The 21,201-nt window shown below is 42.5% G+C and overlaps 1 protein-coding gene across 4 annotated transcripts in view; it reads left to right on the top strand.

The window, feature by feature from the left end:
* The first annotated feature begins 527 nt into the window (after positions 1-527).
* TOX2 (TOX high mobility group box family member 2) overlaps positions 528-21,201 on the top strand; it is a 272,150-nt gene continuing 251,476 nt past the window's right edge. For 2 of the 4 annotated variants that reach the window (XM_030533452.1, XM_030533451.1), the window contains exon 1: positions 531-691. In XM_030533452.1, the coding sequence (XP_030389312.1) occupies positions 590-691 (102 nt within the window). In that variant the 5' untranslated portion in view covers positions 531-589. Of the gene's footprint in view, positions 692-1,080; positions 1,185-21,201 lie in introns of those variants that run through there. The other 2 variants (XM_030533449.1, XM_030533450.1) reach the window with 2 other exon arrangements.

The raw sequence follows: 21,201 nt of genomic DNA, 5'->3' as shown, positions 1-21,201 counted from the left end.
CCGGGGGGAGTTGGGGTGGAGGTCCCAGTCCCTCTTCAGTTGTGGGGAGATGGGGGGCAGCCCCTCTCCCATGGGGGAGTTGGAGTGGTCTCAGCCCCTCTCCCGTGGGGGAGTTGGGGTGGAGGTCCCAGTCCCTCTTCAGTTGTGGGGAGATGGGGGGCAGCCCCTCTCCCATGGGGGAGTTGGAGTGGTCCCAGCCCCTCTCCCGTGGGGGAGTTTGGGTGGAGGTCCCAGTCCCTCTTCAGTTGTGGGGAGATGGGGGGCAGCCCCTCTCCCGTGGGGGAGTTGGAGTGGTCCCAGCCCCTCTCCCGTGGGGGAGTTGGGGTGGAGGTCCCAGCCCCTCTTCAGTTGTGGGGAGATAGGGGGCAGCCCCTCTCCCTGGCGGGCAAGGGGCCGTCCCAGCCCCGCTCCGCGGCTCGGCGCCTGGAACAATAGCGAGCGAGCGAGGAGAGGAGCCGGCTCTGCCCCCCGCTCCCCGCCCCGCCCCTGCCTGCCGCACGCCCAGCCAGAGGCAGAGCCGCCGCCGCCGGAGGAGCCGGTTCCATGCCCGCTGGAGCCTCCTCGTGCCGCCGCCCCCGCTCGCCCCGCCATGGACGTTCGCTTCTACCCCTCGGCGCCCAGCGCGGTGGCCTCGCTGCCCGGGGCCGAGCCCGGCTGCCTGGGCCCCCTGGACTATTACCACTGCAACAAGGTACCGCGGGCGGGGGGCTCTGGGCCGTGCGCCCAGCCCGGCCGGCAAACTTGCCGGGCGGGACCTGTCACCGCGCGCGGGCCAAGCTCGGGTGCTCGCCGCCCCGGACGGGCCGAACTCCCCTGGCGGGGAGTCCAGTGCCGCGGGCGGGCGGCCGTGCCCCAGCGCCCGGCGGGAGGGAATTTCAAAACTAGTTCCGAGAGCAGCGCCCGCGCCGGGAGCGAGCCCCTGGGAGCCGGGGGCAGGCAGCGGCCGGGCCGCCTCTGCCCCCCTCGCGCCCGCGGGGCTGCTGCCTGCGAACACCCCTGTGGCTGGAGGGGAAAACAAAGCGAGACACCGACAGCAGCGCGCACGCTGGGGTGTGTGTGTGAGTGGGGACGGGCAGGGGAGTTGCGTGCGGCCGGGCGGCGGCTCGCTTTGGAAGTGTGGCTCTGGTGCGCCGAGCGATGGGTCGGGCTGGAGCATGTACGGGCTAGGAGAGAAGCGCTTTCGGGTGAGTGTGGGAGCGTGGTGTGCTGCTGGGTGTATTTATTCCCCACTTCTCCACGGGGATGCTTTGCCCAAAGGGATCTCGGCAGGTTTCTCCTGTATTTTGCAAACCTGGCTTCCCCGGCGTGGGTAGCTGCTGGGCCGCGGCTCTTGGGACATTTGTTTGCTTTTTTCGGAACTCTGGCTTTGGACTCCGGGCTCTTGCCCGCTCACTTGTCAGTATCTCGCTCGCCTTCTCATCCGCCCCTTCTGTTAAACACAGCAGACAGACCTGAGTTATGTGTATTTCATCAGAGTTACAGTGCAGCGTAGCAATCTTTATAACCTAGATTTTTTCCACTTGCTGCTGCACGGAAAAACACCCTTTTTTTGTAACTAGCAAGGAATTTGGTGTGGAGTATTGGAGAGTGCCAGAGGTATTTTAGGAAATAATCCTTCATCCAAGAGCAGCAAGGGGATAAAGCAGTGATAGATGGATTCAGCACTCGAGGGACAAGTAGTTCTCTGCCAGTGCCACCCTGCTCCACGGGTTTGAGGAAAACACTTGAACATTTTAGTAACAAAACAGTTTTGAGTAAAACCTTTGGAGGATTATTTATATGGATAAACTTGAATGCCTAACTGGGTCTGGGTTTCATATTGTCAAATTCTGGTGCTCATATTTAAAAAGTTAATGAAAGTAGCGAAAGTTGTAATGTTTCAGAGGTGCAGCTAGAATGCCCATTAGTTTTTCAACAGTAACACTTTGAATCAAAGTGAAGAAAAAAACAATATGGTTTCTGAAGACTTAGCAAATAAATATTCATTTGTAAACTGTATGTATTAAACATTCTCTGCTGTTTGGATCATTTAAATATCTTGTTTAACTTGAATTAGACTTACTAATATACTATCATTTCTTAAAAATGCCCAGAAATTTCCCCCAAAGCTTACCAATTTTAATTGGAAATTATTTCCTTCTACCCAATTTTTGCTAGTTGTGCTTGTTTTTTAAACAACAGGATTCCTCTGAAAATACTAAAAATTGGGCAAACAGCTGTACAGGAAGGAAGATAAATTTTCATTAGTACAGAAGTATCAATTGCGAAAGCATATGAGAGCTTGGATGTCCAGGAGTATATAAGCAGAAGACTCTGAGAGCTACAACTCTGAAACACTGGTTGTCTTAATAATATTATTAATAATAATGCTGTATTTATTATTATTAAAAGATTTTAGAAATTAGCTTGTTCTCCAGTTTTTTTGAGGTAGAAGATGCTGCATGGGTTATTCATTCAAAGCTCTAATTGGGGCAGTGCCCTTTTGTCCATAACTTGAATGACATGCTCTCCCTGTGGCAGTTTGAGAGCAGAGTGCCCTGTAGTGGAAAGTCACAATGTAAAAGTTAATATGTGCTTCCAAAAACTTTGACTTGAGTGACGGAGAAAATTCTGTGGGGCCCATTTTTGTGGAATCAGCAGTGGGATTGGCAGGTTAGACTGTCGTGATCAGTTTGGAGCTATTTGTTAATTATACATCCAGTAAGAGAATTGCTGTGAGTGCAATGCTCTGATAGCACAGATGGAGCTACTTTTCTCTAATAGAGTAAAATAAGTAAGTAAATTTCTAGCCTTTGCGCTGACAAGCTGAATGGGATGTTGCAGAGAAACATACAGGGTACTGACCGTGCCACCAGGTGCTGCTGTTGTCACTACTACTGAAGATCTTAAGACAGGCAGAGGAAGAAGGGAAAATACTAACCCTTTCCCTGACGTTTAGAATTTTTTTTTCCTGAGCTATCAAATGCCATTTGCTTATGCAGAGTGGGCCAACTTTACCTTAGGTGAGAGCCCACTGGGTTGAATTTGGCCCACTTTGTTTTATGGACCAAATGCAGAGAGATGCAAGTGTGACTAATTTTAATATTAAAAATTGAGCAAGATGAACAGGAGATGGTGTGCATCATCTGGTTCTACTCAAGTTGAACTCAGGCTCAAGTTGTTGTGCAGTTACTGGTGGTCCACTCTTCTCTGTAGATCCACCTTCCCAGGCATTCCACAGAGAGATACTCTTTATGTGTGCTCATTTCCTCTGAAACAGAAGGTTGCTTCCGCCTGTGAGATCTTACCTTTTCATGAGACTCTTGGTCTTCATATACAGATTCCCCTCCACCCATCATGATATGCACTGTGTTTAATGCTGACAGTGTGCTCATCATTGAACAACACACACAGATACTGACACAGAGAAGGCAGATGTGGTGTAAACTCTGAAGGAAGAGGGAATAAAAATTTTAAGAGTTTATCACTACTCATGACCATTGCAAATGGAATGAGTTTTTGAGTTCACTGTGAATAAAGAGAGGGCAGTAATGTGGTGCTGCATTCCACCTGCTACTCCTCTAACCCTTAATTCAGACCTGTGGGAGAGCGGCAGCTCCTCAGCATGATCTCTCTTCTCTATTATTAGATGAAAGTCTGGGCTGAAGCAGATTGAGGTAGGAAGGACTCTTGGGCCTGGCTTGTACTTCCTTTTCCATGGGCTGGTTCTTGTGCTCGAAGTCTCCATCTGCATTGAGAACCTCAGCAAATATATAATGTGAATAAGGAGAGGCTTAGAAGTAAGTTTCAAGCTCTGAGACTAAAGGGCTTTTAGTTTTAGGTGGGCCCTTTCTCCCCCCCTCACCCCTGAGTAGGTGGAGAAAGATGAACATTGAAAGGAGTGTGTAGTGTCTCAGTGTATAAATAGCTGTAGCTGAGAGCATAACAATAGCTCTGCCCGTACTATGGCTGAGCCAATAGGCACTTTCAGTATAACCAGCAAGCTTACTGAGGAAACACTCTTTAGCCCAAAGCATCCTGAAATGTTAATGTAATTGTTTTGTGCACTTACTGGACATGATATTGTTATCATGAGATTTCCGATCTCATCTGTGTGCTGCAGTGAGCCGCAATTTCTTTTTACAATTATTGAGGTGCCTATTATGCATCAGGATTTCCATTTTAAAAAAGATAGGAGCTTTTAAAGATAAATGAAATGGGGGCATACGTCAGCACCACATGCAAGGGACTGTCTGTGCATTAAAACTCTCCCAATGGGCTTCATGGGAGTGGGGCCCTCTGTTAGCTGTGTGTGATGCTGACCGCTGGCTCATGTAGGGCAAATTCTGGTCTCACTGTGTGGCTCTTCTTTCCCCCCTTCCTTCTGGGGAAGGGGAATAATTAGTGGATCCACACCTGTCCTCGAGCCCAGGCACTCCTGTTTACACTCATTTCTGTAGGCTGTGAGTGCCCACCTACTCCAGTCCCATTCCAACCCTCCATTCTGGGGCATGGGTGCCTGGAATTGGCAACTCCCCTGCCTGCATACACACCAGTTCTTCTACATTTAGTGCTGCCACCTACTGGGGAGAGGGGCAGATCTCCCCAGCAGGCTAAGGTTTTTTACGTGCTTAGGTGTATTATGATGCATTTTCCTCAGACTCTAAGAAGCCGCTTATTTTTCAAGGTGTGTTATTTTTTATTGTGAATATATTATGTGCATGACCAAGGCAGCACACATATGTGGCATGTAAGATGATTGACACTCCGTCATGTGATGGTTTTTACACACGGCTGCCTGCTCCATGAAAATCTTGGTCTCGTGCCCACTTTGGTTCAAATAAATATTTATATGGGCCCTTTGCTTTTAAACAGTGTTTGAAATTCATGGTAAGTAAATTATGTATAAAGGGTTCATGGTAAATTGCAGTTTTATTGTCCTTGGGCCCCATCCTGCTCCCAGAGCCCTTAGCGAGAATCTATGTTGTATTAGCTGAATTGTTGGTATGTATGTAATGAATAATTCAGCTACATTAATTAAAATAAGTAATATTCAGAGGCCCAGTTTTGCAATCTTTATTCAGGCGAAACTGCTACTGAAGATGAATAAGATAGTGGAGATCTTGCCTGCGTGAGGAATGCAGGATCAGAACTGTTCTTTGTCTTATGGGCGGTAGGATGCAGTGTTATGTTGTAATGTACTGGATGTGTTATTGGGCTGACAATGCCCTGGTCTCTTATCTCTAGAAGGAACTTTTGACAGTAAATGAGTATGTTTCTGTATATTTTCCTACATAAAGAAATTTAAATATAGATCCCTCTTAATAGTAACTGTGCATATAAAAAAGTTATTGATATTAAATTTGCAAACAACCTGATAATCATAATTACTGAACATAGTTTATGTTGTCTAATACGTGGTATATTTCAGTCCCTGGTGTAGAGAGCATACCTCTTTTTAACACTAGGAATACATGCTCTGCTCAGTGCATCTCCCATTATTATTAATGGGAGTTATGCATGCACATCAGTGGAAAGCTGTAGACGCCTTAACATGTCTAACATCTTTAGAAGTCAATAGCATAATCAAAACCTGTGCCCTAAGACAGAGGTTCTCAACCTTTTTCTTTCAGAGCCCCCCTCTCCAACATGCTATAAAAACTCCACGGCCCACTTGTGCCACAATAACTGGTTTTCTGCATATAAAAGCCAGGGTTGGCATTAGGGGGCTAGCAAGCAGGATAATTGCCTGGGGCCCCAGGGCCCCCCACAAAGCTACATTGCTCAGGCTTCAGCTTCAGCCCCAGGTGGTGGGGCTTAGGAACCAGGGCTTCAGCTTTCTGCCCTGGTCCCTAGCGAGTCTAATGCTGGCCCTGCTTGGAGGCCCCCTGAAACCTGCTTGGGGGCCCTGGACCACTGGTTGAGAACCACTGGCCTAAGCCTTTCTAATAAAACTATTAGTTACTTTGCTGCTTCAGATATACCATAACTTCCCTGTATTTTGCCTTCTCAGTTCTTAAATTGATAAAAAAAAATTTTTGTTAATATACTGTCATAAATTATAGATAATTAAAACCCACAATCCATGAGATAAGTATTAATTTGTACCAACATTTTCTTCTTAAAAAACAAACAAACACTCATTAGAAATTGAATCTGCCCTACTGGTATAAAACAGGGTCAATCTAATGAATATATTTTTATGGAACATTCTGTTTTGTTTTGACTTTTACTGTACACTGTAAATTGCAGTGATAAACACTGGCCTTTTTCAATGTTTTATTACTTTGCCATGCTGGAAGATAAAATATTTTCTGTTCCTTTTTACTTTCTAAGCCAGTTCTTTTTTGAAGAAACATAAATCTTTTTTTCTTTCAAGAGGGAATATTGGATAGGGTATAAAATGTCCAGTAAATTTTTAATTTGGGGTCTATTTTATTCTCACTTTGTGCAGGGAACTCCTCTTGATAGCAAATGTTGAATAATTCCCTGAAGATGGGCAAGGACCTAAAATCTTGTGAATTATCTGAGTCACTCAGTGGGCCATCCCAGTTTCCTACAGCATATTCTTTGATGGTTTATGCATTCTATCTTCATAGTAGAAAGTGTTTGAAGCTCTATTTTGCCATGGGCTTTATTAAATCAGAAATTCAGAGTTAAATAATGAATGCCCATCCATTCATAGAAATTGTTGTTCTAGCTACATGTGTAGAGAGAAGGCTTTATTCTAGTTGCTTTTGGAATAATAGAGATATCTTGAAGACTACGCTGGTTTATATAACAATATGGTTGTAAAGGTCAGTTCTGATTAAATCCCTTAAAGGCCTGATCCACAAAAGTTTTATGCACATGTGGTGAGGAGGGAGTTGGCACACTGAAGATAATGGATCAAAATCTTAGTTTCTTTTACTTATGATTCTTCAAATTGACTATGAACATTTTCCTTAAAATCACTGGGCCAGAGTCTGATTTGTGTTATGCAGCCATAAATCTGGACTAAGTATTGATGTCACTAGAGTTACTGCGTACTGACAGTGGTGTAACAGAGATCACAATCTTTCTCCGTGCATGAACAGTCTAAAAAGCATTACCGGTGACAAACTGTAGTTCAGTTTGTATTCATAAAAAGGAGCAGTTCTATAGTGGTTTATGAAGGTATACCGCACACATTATTCCTGCTAGCTTCAGGGATGATTGTTAATATAGAGGACACCTGTGACCCATGCTATGCTGTCTATCCCTGTTCTTTTAGTGTCCTACTTTGCTATTTGTTTTTATTCACTATGGGTAAAGTAGAATTGTTTTCATTTTAGGGTATTTCTGTATGTTCCACCATTGCTTTTCTTGTGTGTCTATATTAATCTGCAGAAGAGGCATGGACCACTTTGTATCCATATGCAGATTATTCAAGCCAGCAGCATTTTTTTGTGAATCAGGGAGGTGGGTGGAGGAGAGGTGGGAATGTGTCATCCCCCTAGATATGGAATGAATTTTTTTTTCCAGTTACCTTTGTGTTCATCCTTTTTATGAATAGCGCTCTAAATGCTTTTACCATAAGTTGGATTATATCTTTCAGTATAAATGAAGCATATAATTGTGTTTTCCTAACAGCTCTACATTAAAAATAAGTTATGATGTTGCTAATGTGTTTTCCTAGACAATTTTCTATCTAGTCACTATCAGGCTTCTGTTTTTAGCTGTTGCGTACATCATCTTTTCTGGCTTCTTTCTGTTTTATTTTGCATTGTTAAAGTACGGGTGAAGTGGTGCCATGATTCCAATTTTGCTACCATTAACTCCTAATGGGAGATTTGAATTTTAATGTTCCACTTCTGTTATTTTTCCGTACACCTTTTTTATAATTAAGGTTTATATTTTGGGATTCATTTCCTGTAGGGAGGGAGTAACCTACAATGCAATGTAGTCTGAAATGAGCAATAATCAAAACTGTTATAAAGATGTCGTTGAGAATGGTGTTAAATCATCTGTCTGACTCACTTATATAAGTAGATTTAAATATTTTAGTCATGCGCATCCTCCCTTCTTTTATTATTCCTTTCTTATGTTTTGTTCTGATGGATGCCATTTCTTCTTTGAAAAATGGAACTGTCTGCTGCGTAGCCTGCAGGCTGAATCTTTGCATTATGCCACAGAATATCCATCCTCCATTATAATCTTTTGCATAGATTGGTTAACCTCTGTAGATATAATTAAATCTCTTCCTGGCTACTGTATGGTTTCATTTCAGCTCCGTGCTGTGTGTATCTGTTAGGTAAGTGTTAAATTAGGGCCCTATATCAGTAATTGTTGTTGTGGTACGATTATTTGAAAATCAGTTTCTACTGGGTAGTGTGAGCTATTTCTGAGAAGCCTTGTCTGAGGAAATCAGGTGACTTTTAGTCTGAGGCAATTTCTTGACCTCTAATTATAGCATGGTCACAAGAAGGCTGGATTGCATGAGTGCTTAATGTAAAATGTAGATTTTCTGTATTGCCTTAAAAACTCACCCTCTCACTCTTTGTGATATGATTATTCTGTGTTCATAAGGGTCGGCTAACCTCACAAGAGCAAGGAAATTAAAGTGGAAATATCTGGCCTGATGCTCATTGTGAGTAATTCCTCTAAGCCAATGGAGCAATGCTGACTTACTGCTGGTACAGATACAGTCCCATCAACTTCTGTAAAAGATCCTTAAGACTGGCTAATGCACTTATATCACTTCCACTCTGCTAGACATTATCCTGACACAAAGGACCATGGCACAGGATGTTGCAAAGTATATAGCCCCGGTACTTCGGAGTTTTTATGGAAACAGAGATACTCTGTTCCAAAATGAAAACAATATTGGGAACACTTGTGGCCTTGGCTATGCATGCACGGCTCCCACTGGGTCAAAGTCAGCCCTGCTCTAATGTCATTCCACGACTCACTCTGGATTTGACCCATGCCAGTGTCTGATGGCAGAACAGTGTTCATTGTTTTTATGGGAGCTCTTTTAGAAGGTGATAAGCACTTTTTTATTGGATTAAACAGATTACGTTAACATAGTTTTTCTTCCCACATGATATACCAAAAATGTCTGACTCACAGTTTCCATTCCTGTTTGCATTCCTTGGGGAGGCTTTGTCTTTTTTCTCTCCTGGCCTGTCTCTTGCTCCACTCACATAGCCCCATTCTTCTCTTTCTCTCCCCTCTAGAGGAAGTCATCATCTTTCTCTTTCTCCTTTTGGCTTCCGGTCCTCATGGTGTCAGAGTTGGAAGATATGGATTTTATTCCTGGCCTTGTCACTGACTTGCTGTTTTATCTGAGCATGTCTCTTAGGCCTTCATTTTCAGAAGTAACTAGTGATTTTCAGCTCCATTTTTTGTGGTGCCCTGTCTGAGATACCGTAGAGGGGCCTGATTATCAGAAAGTGCTGAGCATCTGCTCTCTCTGCAAACTGGAGCTTTTGGAGGTGATTCAAGTCGAGCATCCAGAAATGGAGGCGTCCCAAATCATTGGTCACTTCTGAAAATTTAGGTGTTTTGAGATTCTGCTTTTCTACCTGTAAAATGGAGAGAATAATTCTTCCCTTTGTCACAGTAGTGTTGAAGCTTAGTGTTTGGAAAGCCCTTAAGAGCTTCTGGAAAACAGCAAATGTTATTACTATGTCGACTTTGGTGCCTCATTTTTCCATCTGTTCAGGATTCCCCTCCATATCAACTTGATTTCCATTATTTCTCTTTTTGACCGCCTCACTCTTACCCATCCTTCACTCATCTTCAAAAATTCGGTCTCCTGGCTCTTTGCTTCAAAGGCTCCGACCCCTGTCTCCTCTATGCTTCTCTCTTCTGCCTTCTCTCTTTCTGCAGAACTCACCTACCACTTCCTGGCTTCAGTACCAACTTGACAGCAACACCAACATTGACTGCACAAATAATTTTCATTCCCATTAGCACTAATCCAGAGAGAGGTGGCGGTACGGCCTAGGCTATCTATAATACTTTAAAGAAGATTCTAAGCCATTTAAATATTTCTTGATTTCAGAATCAATTTAAATAAGGGAAATGGGTGGGTGAGTAACAGGATTGAAAGTATGTTCTGGAACCTTTTGCTTCCAGGTCTTCAGTTCAAAGCCAGTTCAGGTTGGTACTGATAGAAATCTGTTCCCATTGAATAGCTGCTCCCTGGGCTGTGTGAAAAGAGTTAGTGGGCCTTTGTCCAGGTCGTAGACAGGTGTCTACACTACTACATTTGCTGTTGTGTTGGCAGTCTCAATAGAAAGACTGGTGACTGAATGGGTCACATAGACTGGACTACCCTTTCACCCCTAAAGATGGTTTCTCTAGCACAGGGATTTACTCCTCTTTATTTTGCTTTGGACCCCCATACCCGCTCCCCCGCCTCTTGGGTCTTGACTAATCCTACATTGTGAGCTCTCTGGGTCGTGGTCTTTGACTGGGCCTCTAGGCACTACATCAGCATAAATAAATGAGGAGTGAGGTGCAATGGTAAGGAATAGTGTGTGGGGGGCTTGCACTGCCAGTGCCTGTGCATCTGTATCTGTTCTCTGGAGACGTGCTCAGGCTCAAGGGATGTCTGTCTGGCACTAGTTGCCAGCACTGTATTAATTGACTTCATTTTTTCCTTTACATGCTATCACTGCTCCCTAATTTACAGATAAACATTTTCTCTGTCAAAGAAATAAAACAATGGAGAATATGAAATGGTTCTAATCTTCTACAGAGGTTTATCTTAACATTGCATTTTTATAAGGTGAGCCATTTTAACCACACTAGTCTGGAGTAAAAGAGTGATCTCATAATAGAAGTTTTCTAGAGAATCCTATGGGGAGCTGATTTGTAACCCTATTGTGTAAAGGGGGCAGGGTACCCAAGATTCTTTAATCGGCAGGAAAGAGACGTAGTCAATGTGGAAGTGATTATAATTTTATGAAAACTTTTAAGAAAGCTCTTTGTCAAGAGCAGGAATAGAGTTTAATTGAATTATCTTGGCTCGTCTCTACACTTGGGGTGGGTGGGGGAAGCATTTGGATGTAATTGGAGGGGGGGAAGTAGAAATACTTTAAAAATTGAAAAATGGGCACTTTGACCACAAAAAAATGTGGCTTGTCATCACCACTAGGAACTAATAGTCGCTTCCATTACTTATCTCTGCTTGCCAGTGGTTTCATGTTAAAATCAGGAAGGTAATTCTTCCTCTGCTTCCCCCCCCCCCCCCCCGTGTATTATCTTGTCTGTAAATAGTGGACATTAAATGAAGAAGAATGTAGTGTTAAAAATATCAAGCTTTCAAAAATGGCTGGCAGACCTTACCAGTGATAAGCATTGTTGATTGAAGATCAAACAGCAAAAGAAAACCCTTCCAACAAGAGCCATGGAGTGACCCCTGTAGCCAGACAGTGAGGTCACCCAAACTTCAGTCTGTGTATATTTAGGAACCTGCACTGGAATTATGGTCTGGTCTCCTCTAAGCCAGACAGACAGTGGTGACATGTTGTTTTTGAACCTGACAAATCTTAAAACCAAGGAAACATTTACTGTATGCCAAGAAAACCAAAGCAATGTTTTCATTATTAAGTAGTAAAAAAAAATTTAAGATAAAGAGCCTGCACTGAAGAAAAGACAATGTGGTCATAAAGTAAGCTGAAGACTAACAGCACATTTGTTATTTATTAACTAATTGACAACCTCTGGTTTTACATCAAGGTGGCAAATTAATTGTGGGAGGCCATCTGACTAAAATTGGGCAGTTCAGCCAGTACCTGGCCAGAGAACGCATAGAGGCTTTTTGGGATTTGATTTAAATTAGATTGAAACATTGGCCTTTGAAAATTATTTTCAATCACCATTTCACTTTAGTAATGGGTTTTGAAGAGGGAAAAATTTATAATCTTTATAGCTGCTTAAGCCTACCACGTCCTAGATTCTTTGTTAGAATGGCTGTAACTTGGCCTTCTCTTCCCTGGCAGAGTAGCCTGCTAGTAAGTCTAACATGAATAACACAGCTGGAGTTTTCTCTTAAATTTTAATTATTTGTGAAAGTACAGTAACAAATAGTTAACTTTGTGTGCATGTGGATGCAAACTAAATAGATGTTCTGCTCATTTGATCTCAGTCTTCACTGGGCTATATTGGCCAGTCCTTCATCTGATGGAACTGAAATCTCTTATGCAGTTTATCAACAGACTTAGGCCCCAGTCCTGCAATTGGCCCAGCATGGACAGATGCCTCCTCACCATTGACTTCAGTGGGCTTTCTGGTGGGCGCAGGGTCTGCCTTTGGAGCCAGATGCAGGAGCTGGGCCTTACACATGTGAGGTAGTCTCATTGCTGCTGTACGTAGCATGACTTGGCAGTTGTATTTGTCTGCATTTGCCAAATGCAGCTTGGTCTTGATACACCAAAGACTGCTTTAAAATGGGTCTGTTGGCGCTTCCTAGGTGTGAGATGCAGGAAGGAAAATGTCATTAAACTCTGTGTATGTGTGTTGGATTTGTAATTCTATACACTGCAAGTGTTGGTGGTGATGGCTTCAATCAGATGGTAAATAGGAACTTAATAATAAAAAGGGCATTAGTCCATACTAATAAAAGACGAAACATCTGATTCCTTGGAAAACATGCCAGAATTGATTCAGATTTGAATAGCTTTTTCCTGTACAAATACTTGCATATTACAAGCTCCTGATCTGGCACTGGAGGGGCACTCTCCCAATGTATGTGACTTTCCATGTTATAGTTTTGTTTCTTTGCAAAGGTCATGAGCATAGATAGTCTGAGAGGAAGTGAGTACAGAAGTGAAAATGAGAGCCCTAGATTTTAAAGCCAGAAGGGGCTGTTAGATGATTTAGTCTGACTCTGTTACCCCTGTTTTGAGCCCAATAACTTGTGTTTGGCTGGAACATCTTCCAGAAAGACATCCAGTCTTGATTTGAAGACATTGATAGAATGTCAGCTATTTCCCCTGATAGGTTGTTCCAATGGTTAATTACCCTCATTGTTAAAAAATTATGGCTTATTTCCAATTTAATTTTAGAAAAAAATGATCAGTTTCTCCAAGTCTTGCAGCCCTCCTGCCTTTTCCAAGGCAGCAGAATATCACTCTCATGACTTTCCTGTTAAACTAGTCCAAACTGGAGACTTACCAACTTGCCTTTAAAATTACGCATATATGTTAGGATTAGTTGAAGGCCTAGTCCTGTATTTTCACCAGTGGAGAGTAAGAATGAACTTCCATGAGTTCCCATGAACTCCCATGACTACTTCTTGGAGCAGCTAGTCCTGGAATCCACAAGAGGAGAGGCAATTCTTGATTTAGTCCTGAGTGGAGCACAGGATCTGGTCCAAGAGGTGAATATAGCTGGAATGCTTGGTAATAGTGACCATAATGTAATTAAATTTAACATCCCTGTAGCGGGGAAAACACCACAGCAGCCCAGCACTGTAGCACTGAATTTCAGAAAGGGAGACTACAGAAAAATGAGGAGGTAAATTAAACAGAAATTAAAAAGTACAGTGCAAAAAGTGAAATCCCTGAAAGCTGCATGGAAGCTTTTTAAAGACACTATAATAGAGGCTCAACTTAAATATATAGTCCAAATTAAAAAACATAGTAAGAGAACCACAAAAGTGCCACTTTGGCTAAACAACAAAGTAAAAGAAGCAGTGAGAGGCAAAAAGGGCATCCTTTAAAAAGTGGAAGTTAAATCCCAATGAGGAAAACAGAAAAGAGCATAAACTCTGGCAAATAAAATATACAAATATAATTAGGAAGACCAAAAAAGAATTTGTAGAACAGCTATCAGAAAGTAATAGCAACATTTTTTTTTAAAGTAAATAAGAAGCAGGAAGCCTGCTAAACAACCAGTGGGGCTACTGGACGATCGAGATGCTAAAGGAGCACTCAAGGACGATAAGGCCTTTGTGGAGAAACTAAATGAATTCTTTGTATCGATCTTCATGGCTGAAGATGTGAGAGAGATTCTCAACCTGAGCCATTCTTGTTAGGTGACATCTGAAGAAATGTCCCAGATTGAGGTATCATTAGAGGAGGATATGGAACAAATTGATAAACGGTAATAAGTCATTAGGACCAGATGGTATTCACTCAGGAGTTCTAAAGGAACTCAAATGTGAAATTGCAGATTTACTAACTGTACTCTGTAATCTATCATTTAAATCAGCTTATGTACCGAATGACTGGAGAATAGCTAATGTAACACCAGTTTTTAAAAAGGACTCCAGAGGTGATCCTGGCAATTAGAGGCTAGTAAGCCTGACTTCACTACCGGGCAAACTGGTTGAAACTATAGTAAAGAACAAAATTGTCAGACACATAGATGAACATAATTTGTTGAGGAAGAGTCAACATGGTTTTGTAATGGGAAATCATGCCTCACCAATCTACTAGAATTCTTTGAGGGGGTCAACAGGCATGTGGACAAAGGGGATCCAGTGGATATAGTGTACTTAGATTTTCAGAAAGCCTTTGACAAGGTCCCTCACCAAAGGCTCGTAAGCGAAGTAAGCTGTCATGGGATAAGAGGGAAGGCCCTCTCATGGATTGGTAACTAGTTAAGATAGGAAACAAAGGGTAGGAATAAATGGTCAGTTTTCAGAATGGAGAGAGGTAAATAGTGGTGTCCCCCCGGGGTCTGTACTGGGTCCAGTCCTAGTCAACATATTCATAAATGATCTGGAAAAAGGGGTAAGCAGTGAGGTGGCAAAATTTTGTAGATGATGATGCAAAACTACTCAAGCTAGTTAAGTCTCAGGCAGATTGCGAAGAGCTACAAAAGGCTCTCACGAAACTGGGTGACTGGGCAACAAAATGACAGATGAAATTCAGTGTTGATAAATGCAAAGTAATTCACCTTGGAAAACATAATCCCAACTATACATATAAAATGATGGGGTCTAAATTAGCTGTTACCACTCAAGAAAGAGATCTTGGTGTCATTGTGGATAGTTCTCTGAAAACATCCACTCAATGTGTAGTGGCAGTCAAAAACGTGAACAGAATGTTGGGAATCATTAAGAAAGGGATAGATAACAAGACAGAAAATATTATATTGCTGCTCTAGAAATTCATGGTAGGCTATAACAGGGTTCAAAAAAGAATTAAATATGTTCATGGAGGATAGGTCCATCAATGGCTATTAGCCAGGATGGGTAGGGATGGTGTCCCTGGCCTCTGATGGATCTCTTGATGATTACCTGTTCTGTTCATTCCCACTGGGGCACCTGGCATTGGCCACTGTTGGAAGACAGGATCCTGGGCTAGATATACCTTTTGGTCTGACCCAGTATAGCCATTCTTATGTTCTCAAAATCCAGGGTACACACTTCCTCTGCACTATGTTCAAATTGAGGAATGTTAGGTTATATTTCCAGTAATGCAAGGTTGTGAATCTTTGTTTTCTGGAGGTATATGAAGGGTGCAAGCAGGCAGCTGAGCTAGTTGTTGCTGCCAACAGGAAATCCCAGGAGGGACAAATCTAGTTTTTCAGGGAAACTTCCATGTCATACTTTTGGGTTAACCTGAAGTGTTTTGATTCATTTAGATTCCTTTAGTGTTAGAACCCTCTTGTATAACATTATTTAAAATGAGAAAACTGGTGCCCATTAGCTGCAAAGCAGTACTCCAAGTTGCCTTAGTTACATGAGACAGCTTGGATTTCAACATCCTTCTCTTTGGGTCGTGGGGTCAGATCCTCAACTTGATGTAAAATGTCATAGTGCCGTGTGTCAGCTTGGAAAGCATGTTCTGTTTTGGAAAGGGGTGATTCTGAGAGCTTCTCACTGAATGTCAACATTATAGTGAAAGCTGGATGGCTCTGGCGATTTAAGAACCACTACAGAGCCTTCTAGCACTAGGTTCTTGGTTCAAACTGGGCTCAGGTTAGCAGTAACCAAATATTATCATCATTGGAAGCTGGTCAGGCAGCTATGTGAAACAGCGCTGGTGCATCTCAGTGTAATTCTGTGTGAACAGGTATCCGCACCACAGATAAGTTCCATGCACTGTGGTATTAATGGGCCATTCTGTGATCAGTTTCAGCAGAAAGGACAAGGATTAAATAGACCATTGGGAATCAGCTGCCCTTATCCCTATGGTGGCCACTATGGGTCAGAGCTGGGGCACAGTGCCGAGGCAATGTGGGGAAGCTTGTGCTGGTTCTGCTTTTGTTGTGTTTGCTCTGTGGATAAACAGGGTCTCCAGTTCTATCAGTCTAGTACCTCGCACCCACACTAACTTGGCTTAAAAACAATAAAGTGAAGGTGAGCGTGTGTAATTATACATTTAACACTGTTAACACTGCTGTTATTTTTCCTGAGTAAGCTTATCTAAGCCTCATGGATCTCTGATAATTATGTCAATGAAACTAAATGGTGTAACCTTTTATTGCAGCGTTAGACAAAGTTACTGGTGGACCTTTATGAGTCCCAGGACTCTGGTGAGCACCCTCCATTCCGACTGACTTCTCTGGGTGCTGAACCTGCTTATCATCTCTCACAACTTACTCAGTGCAGCATCGAGCCCTAAGTGAGAAGAAAATTCTGCTTTGTTACATTTCAGAGCACAGTTTGACAATGACCAGGCCTTGGTTAATAGAGACCACTGAGTTCAGAGAACTGACTGAGCAGGGAGATGACTTGTTAAATACATACCATTTTTCTCTCTTTTTATCCAGTTTTTTTTCCTTTTTCCCCCTCTTTTATCTGAGCATTGCATCTTATACACATATTTCCTGCTTTGGGGCTGGTGTGGCACGTGTCTGCTTGCTGTGTCTGCCGGTTCCGATATTTGGTTCCTCCTTGCTAGCACCACTTGAGCATTTGATGGTGTTATGTAAGCCTCGAATCACAACCTAACACTTTCACAGCAGACACTGCTAAGCACACTGGGTCAAATTCACCTCTGTGCTAACTCCACTGATTTCAGTAGAATTGCACCGCAGATGAATTTGACTCAGCAACTAATGGGAGGAAACAGATATCAGTAATGCCATTCAGAGGAATCTGAATAAGTAGTTCTATTATCTCAGGTAGCTTCAGCTTGAGCTATGAACGAGCACCATAAGTGACTGTAGGCTGGGATTTAAATTGCTTCTAGAACACAGTCATTGCACATTAAAACTAATTTTTGGCATTAGAACAAGATGCTCCGTGTCTCCTGCTTGAGATCTGAGGGAGTTCATGCCACAATACTGGTACAAGTTCTTTAACTGACTCTCACGAAGGGCCATATAGTTTAGACTGAAGCAAAAAACACAGCTCTGACTGTGAGTTACCACAACTCTGAACTGAGGCTTACCATGACCTTTCCATGTGGGCCTCTCCATTAGACTGGTGCAGGGGCTCTCAGCTATTTTCATGTCAGGCACCACATTTTAATAAATAAATTGTTTGCTGGGCACCACCTCTGCCATGCATGATTGGATAAGTCTTCTCCCCTCCTAATGGTGCTTGAATAACATCTTTGTGGCAAACTACAGCAATTGCTTACACGGAAAAGTGGTATTAGTAGAATTTGTAATGTAAATGTCTCTTAATGGTATTGGGCTGCTAGAGGGGAAAAAAGTAGGAAAGCCAGCAGTGCTGAGTAACCAGCCACATCTCTGTGCTCCATGCACCACAATTTAGATACCACTGGGTTAGAGAGAAATGATTCCTATTGAACTGGCCTGGTGGTGCTGTTGAACTTCTGTAAGGGACTAGGATAAAACCATTTCCACTTCTGACTTAAGACAAGATGTGAACCTATTGGAAATGCTCAGTTACACTCATGCAACTTCTCAAAAATCAGTGGAGCTGTATGGGTGTTAGTGAAGGCAGAATTTGTCTCCAGAGCAAGGAGGCTAATGCATTAGCCCTTAGCAGGTTGATAATTCCCTTCTTGGTTTCCAGTCAATCCACAGTGCCACAAAGTAAAAGAAATAATAGGCCAGCTCCTCAGCTGGTAAAAATCAGCATAGCTCCATTGACTCTGCGTAGAGTTGCTCTTTTACACTAGGGGAGGATGTGGCCCACTGCTTTGATAGAAGAATTGTGTACATATGAGATGGTAGTTACTTGATAGCTCTGTAGTTCAGTCTTTAAGGCCTAGCGTGCCACATCTAATTTTTGTAATTCGGTTCACTGTAGCTATCATGGATTCTTACTCACGCGCTATACACTAAGCCAAGCCATGTACCACCAGTGGTGTGAGCACCTCATTTTGAGAACTGCTGGTGTGACTCATAAAAATAATGCTGTGTCCCACATACAGTGCAGCAGAAGTGAATTAATCATATCCTTTTTTTCTCTAACATAATGCTTAGCATTGGATTTAGTTACAGAACTAATTTTTTCTGCTGAGTTCTCATCTTCTTTATTTTTCCTTCTCTGTACTGTCTATAATCAAATTAAGTTCTTGAGGAACAAAAGATTTACTGGGGGGAAAATATCCAAGGAATGCATTAACCTGCTAAATGCTTGTATAGACTAGGGATTCTCAGTGGTGTAACTTGTGATGCTTCAGCCAACTCCCTAAAGTAGTGCCTGGCACTGGTGTAATGTAGGGAGGTAGTGCCAGTTTGGGAGGCATTTAATTGGGTCTCTTGATATTGGTCTCAACAGAGAGGTCAAGGCTTGAATAAGTGTTAACTGCAGGGCTGGTCCCTTCAGCTCCTGGCTGTAGCACTAAGGAGATGCAGTTGCAGCGTGTGGAGTAGCCTGCCTTGCTGCTGTATATAGCGGTGTAAATCAAATAGAAAAAAGGAGGAGAAGGAACACTTTCAAGCAGAGAGGTGCCCTTAGTCCTCAGGCAATGGGAACAGGGTGTAGTGGTGGGAGGAATATGTGGTACATATTCTACAGTAGATACTGCAGCACTGTGAGGGAAACCTACCCTCCTGCCCTGCACATTCCCTGCCAGTGGAAATTGGGCAGATCAGGCTTTAGGGGAGCTCTGAATAGCACAAGCTCACTCCCTGCATGATGCTGAATCCTTCTCTCTGGGCAATCCGTGTGCGTCACAGCAGGGTGACGGTGGAGCTATGGAATTCACCATATTCACCTTTGTTAACGGCTGGGGTGCACAAGAGAAGTGGAGGGCTGCAGTAGTGTCCATAGAGTGTCTGCAGAGCCATCTCTTCCATGCCCAGCCCAACTACTTGAGCTTCTCAAGAAGGAAATAGTCACTATTGTAGTGTACACGGTGAGCTTTGTGGTGACGGTGGATTTCAAAGCAGCACATATTTCCCTGCCTGTTAGTAAAACTAACACTTAAAAAATCACTCACATGTGACACTTTCCTGCCCAGTTTATGATGAAAAGAGAGCTCTTCTGGGCCAAAGACAAAAAAGATCCAAGGTAAAGACAAGGCTACCATGAACTTGGGCAAAAGCTGTCCTGTAACCATTAAATACTATGGAACAAAATGGACTCAACATGAGAACTCACAGCAACTCTCTCAATAAATTTCACAATAACTCTGTAGGTGCATGAGATAGCTTGTGGGTGTCTGATGTGTCGATTCACTTCAAAGCCGGTTATAGTGCAGCTGCTAGGGGATCCAGCAAAAGTTGGCTAGTGCTGCTGTGCGTCTTGCTTTCTATAATTTGATGATTTCTATTGCTCATGAAAGAGAGAGCTGTTAGTGCTAGCTAGAGCCAGGTGCAGTTATCCTGAATGTAATATGAAATTACAAGAGCTGTAAAATAGGACTTAACTCTCTGTTTGCTTCAACTTCTAGGATGACAGAGGACTCACTTAAAGGGTCAGTTACCAATCTGTTACACCAGTGTACAACTGGAGTAACTCTGATCACTTCCATTGAGGTACTCTGGATTTATACTGGTATAACTGATCAGAATCTGGTCGGGATAATTTTAGACTATGATGGGATGAGTGAGAGAAATGAACGTCTAGCAGTAATTCAAAGCCAAGTACAAATACACTGTCAAGTACTTCATGTTGTATAATTTAGAAAGGATGCTATTTTTAGAAGGCCATTAGAATTCTGCTTTTCCAGAAAATAAGGGAAAGGAGAGCTTGGAATGAAGCATGTGTCTTAAAAGGAGTCTTTCCATGTGTCGTGAAGACAAAGGACTTTATACCGTCATATTTTTAATGTACAGCATCTTATATAGAATGCATTTGGCAAAACTGTGATACATGTGATATTTCAATGAAAGAGGGAAGAAAAATTGAAATCACTTGGGGGCAGAGAGTCAATATCCATTTTTGTTGTTTGTTTGTTTCAAAAAAGTAACCATTATACTTATCTTTTTAATATTAATCCCAAACAGGAAAAACTATGGATGTGGCGATCTATCAGGGAATATTATTTTAAAGCTCATGGGGTTACGTTGGTTGAGTGCATAGTGAATTCATTCTCTGGAGCAAATAAACCCCCACGAGACTGAATGCTGGGAGCTGACAGTTTGATGTTGGGATGTGCATCACAGACAGATCTCTGGGGACAGGGTGGAGAACGTGGTCCTTTATGTAATTCTTTCTTTCCGGCCTTCCCTTTCGCTTTAGTGATGAAATTGGTTAAAACACTTGCATTCAAAACTGGAATTAACTGGGCATTGTTGCGAGGAAGCCTGTAGTGTTGCATGACTTATTTGTTGACCATTTGTGTAAGCAACATTCATTGGAAGAGGAAGGAGCCAAGTTCCTGAGGAAGAAACCAAGTTACTGCTGCTTTTTAAGATGTAACCTTTCCATATTTCAGTATATCTCTATGATACCTTTGGTGAAGTATTAATTATTTCTGATCTAGAGAGCGTTTACTCCTGCAATTTGGGTTTTTCCTTAATTATATCTCAATATAAAAATAAGTGGTACAATACAAACATTCAAAATGTGGGCTCTCTTTATGTTGTCCTATAAATGACACAGACTATCTTTGTGTACTGTGGCAACTCACCCTGTCTGCCTTACTTTTTCCATCTGTAAAATGGAGATAATACTTCCATGCCTTATGGTGGTGTTGTGTGGGGCCATTAAAATATGACTGTGAAGTGTTCTGAAGAGGAAAAATACTGTATAAGTGCTAAGCATTGTTATTATGGTAGATATCTATTTTTAGTGTGCAAACTCCCCAGCTGATTTCCCTGTATGCAGTTGTGTGTGTCTCATACACTAGAGTCCCAGTTCTGCAACACCATATATGTGGGTGAAGCCCCATTGACTTCACTGGAATTTTATGAGTGCAAGGCTCTACCAAT

The sequence above is a fragment of the Gopherus evgoodei genome, chromosome 14 (assembly GCF_007399415.2).
Source record: "Gopherus evgoodei ecotype Sinaloan lineage chromosome 14, rGopEvg1_v1.p, whole genome shotgun sequence".
Classification (NCBI taxonomy): Eukaryota; Metazoa; Chordata; order Testudines; family Testudinidae; genus Gopherus; species Gopherus evgoodei.
The sequence above is the reverse complement of the archived record's forward strand: the minus strand, read 5'-3'. Positions and strand labels throughout refer to the sequence as shown.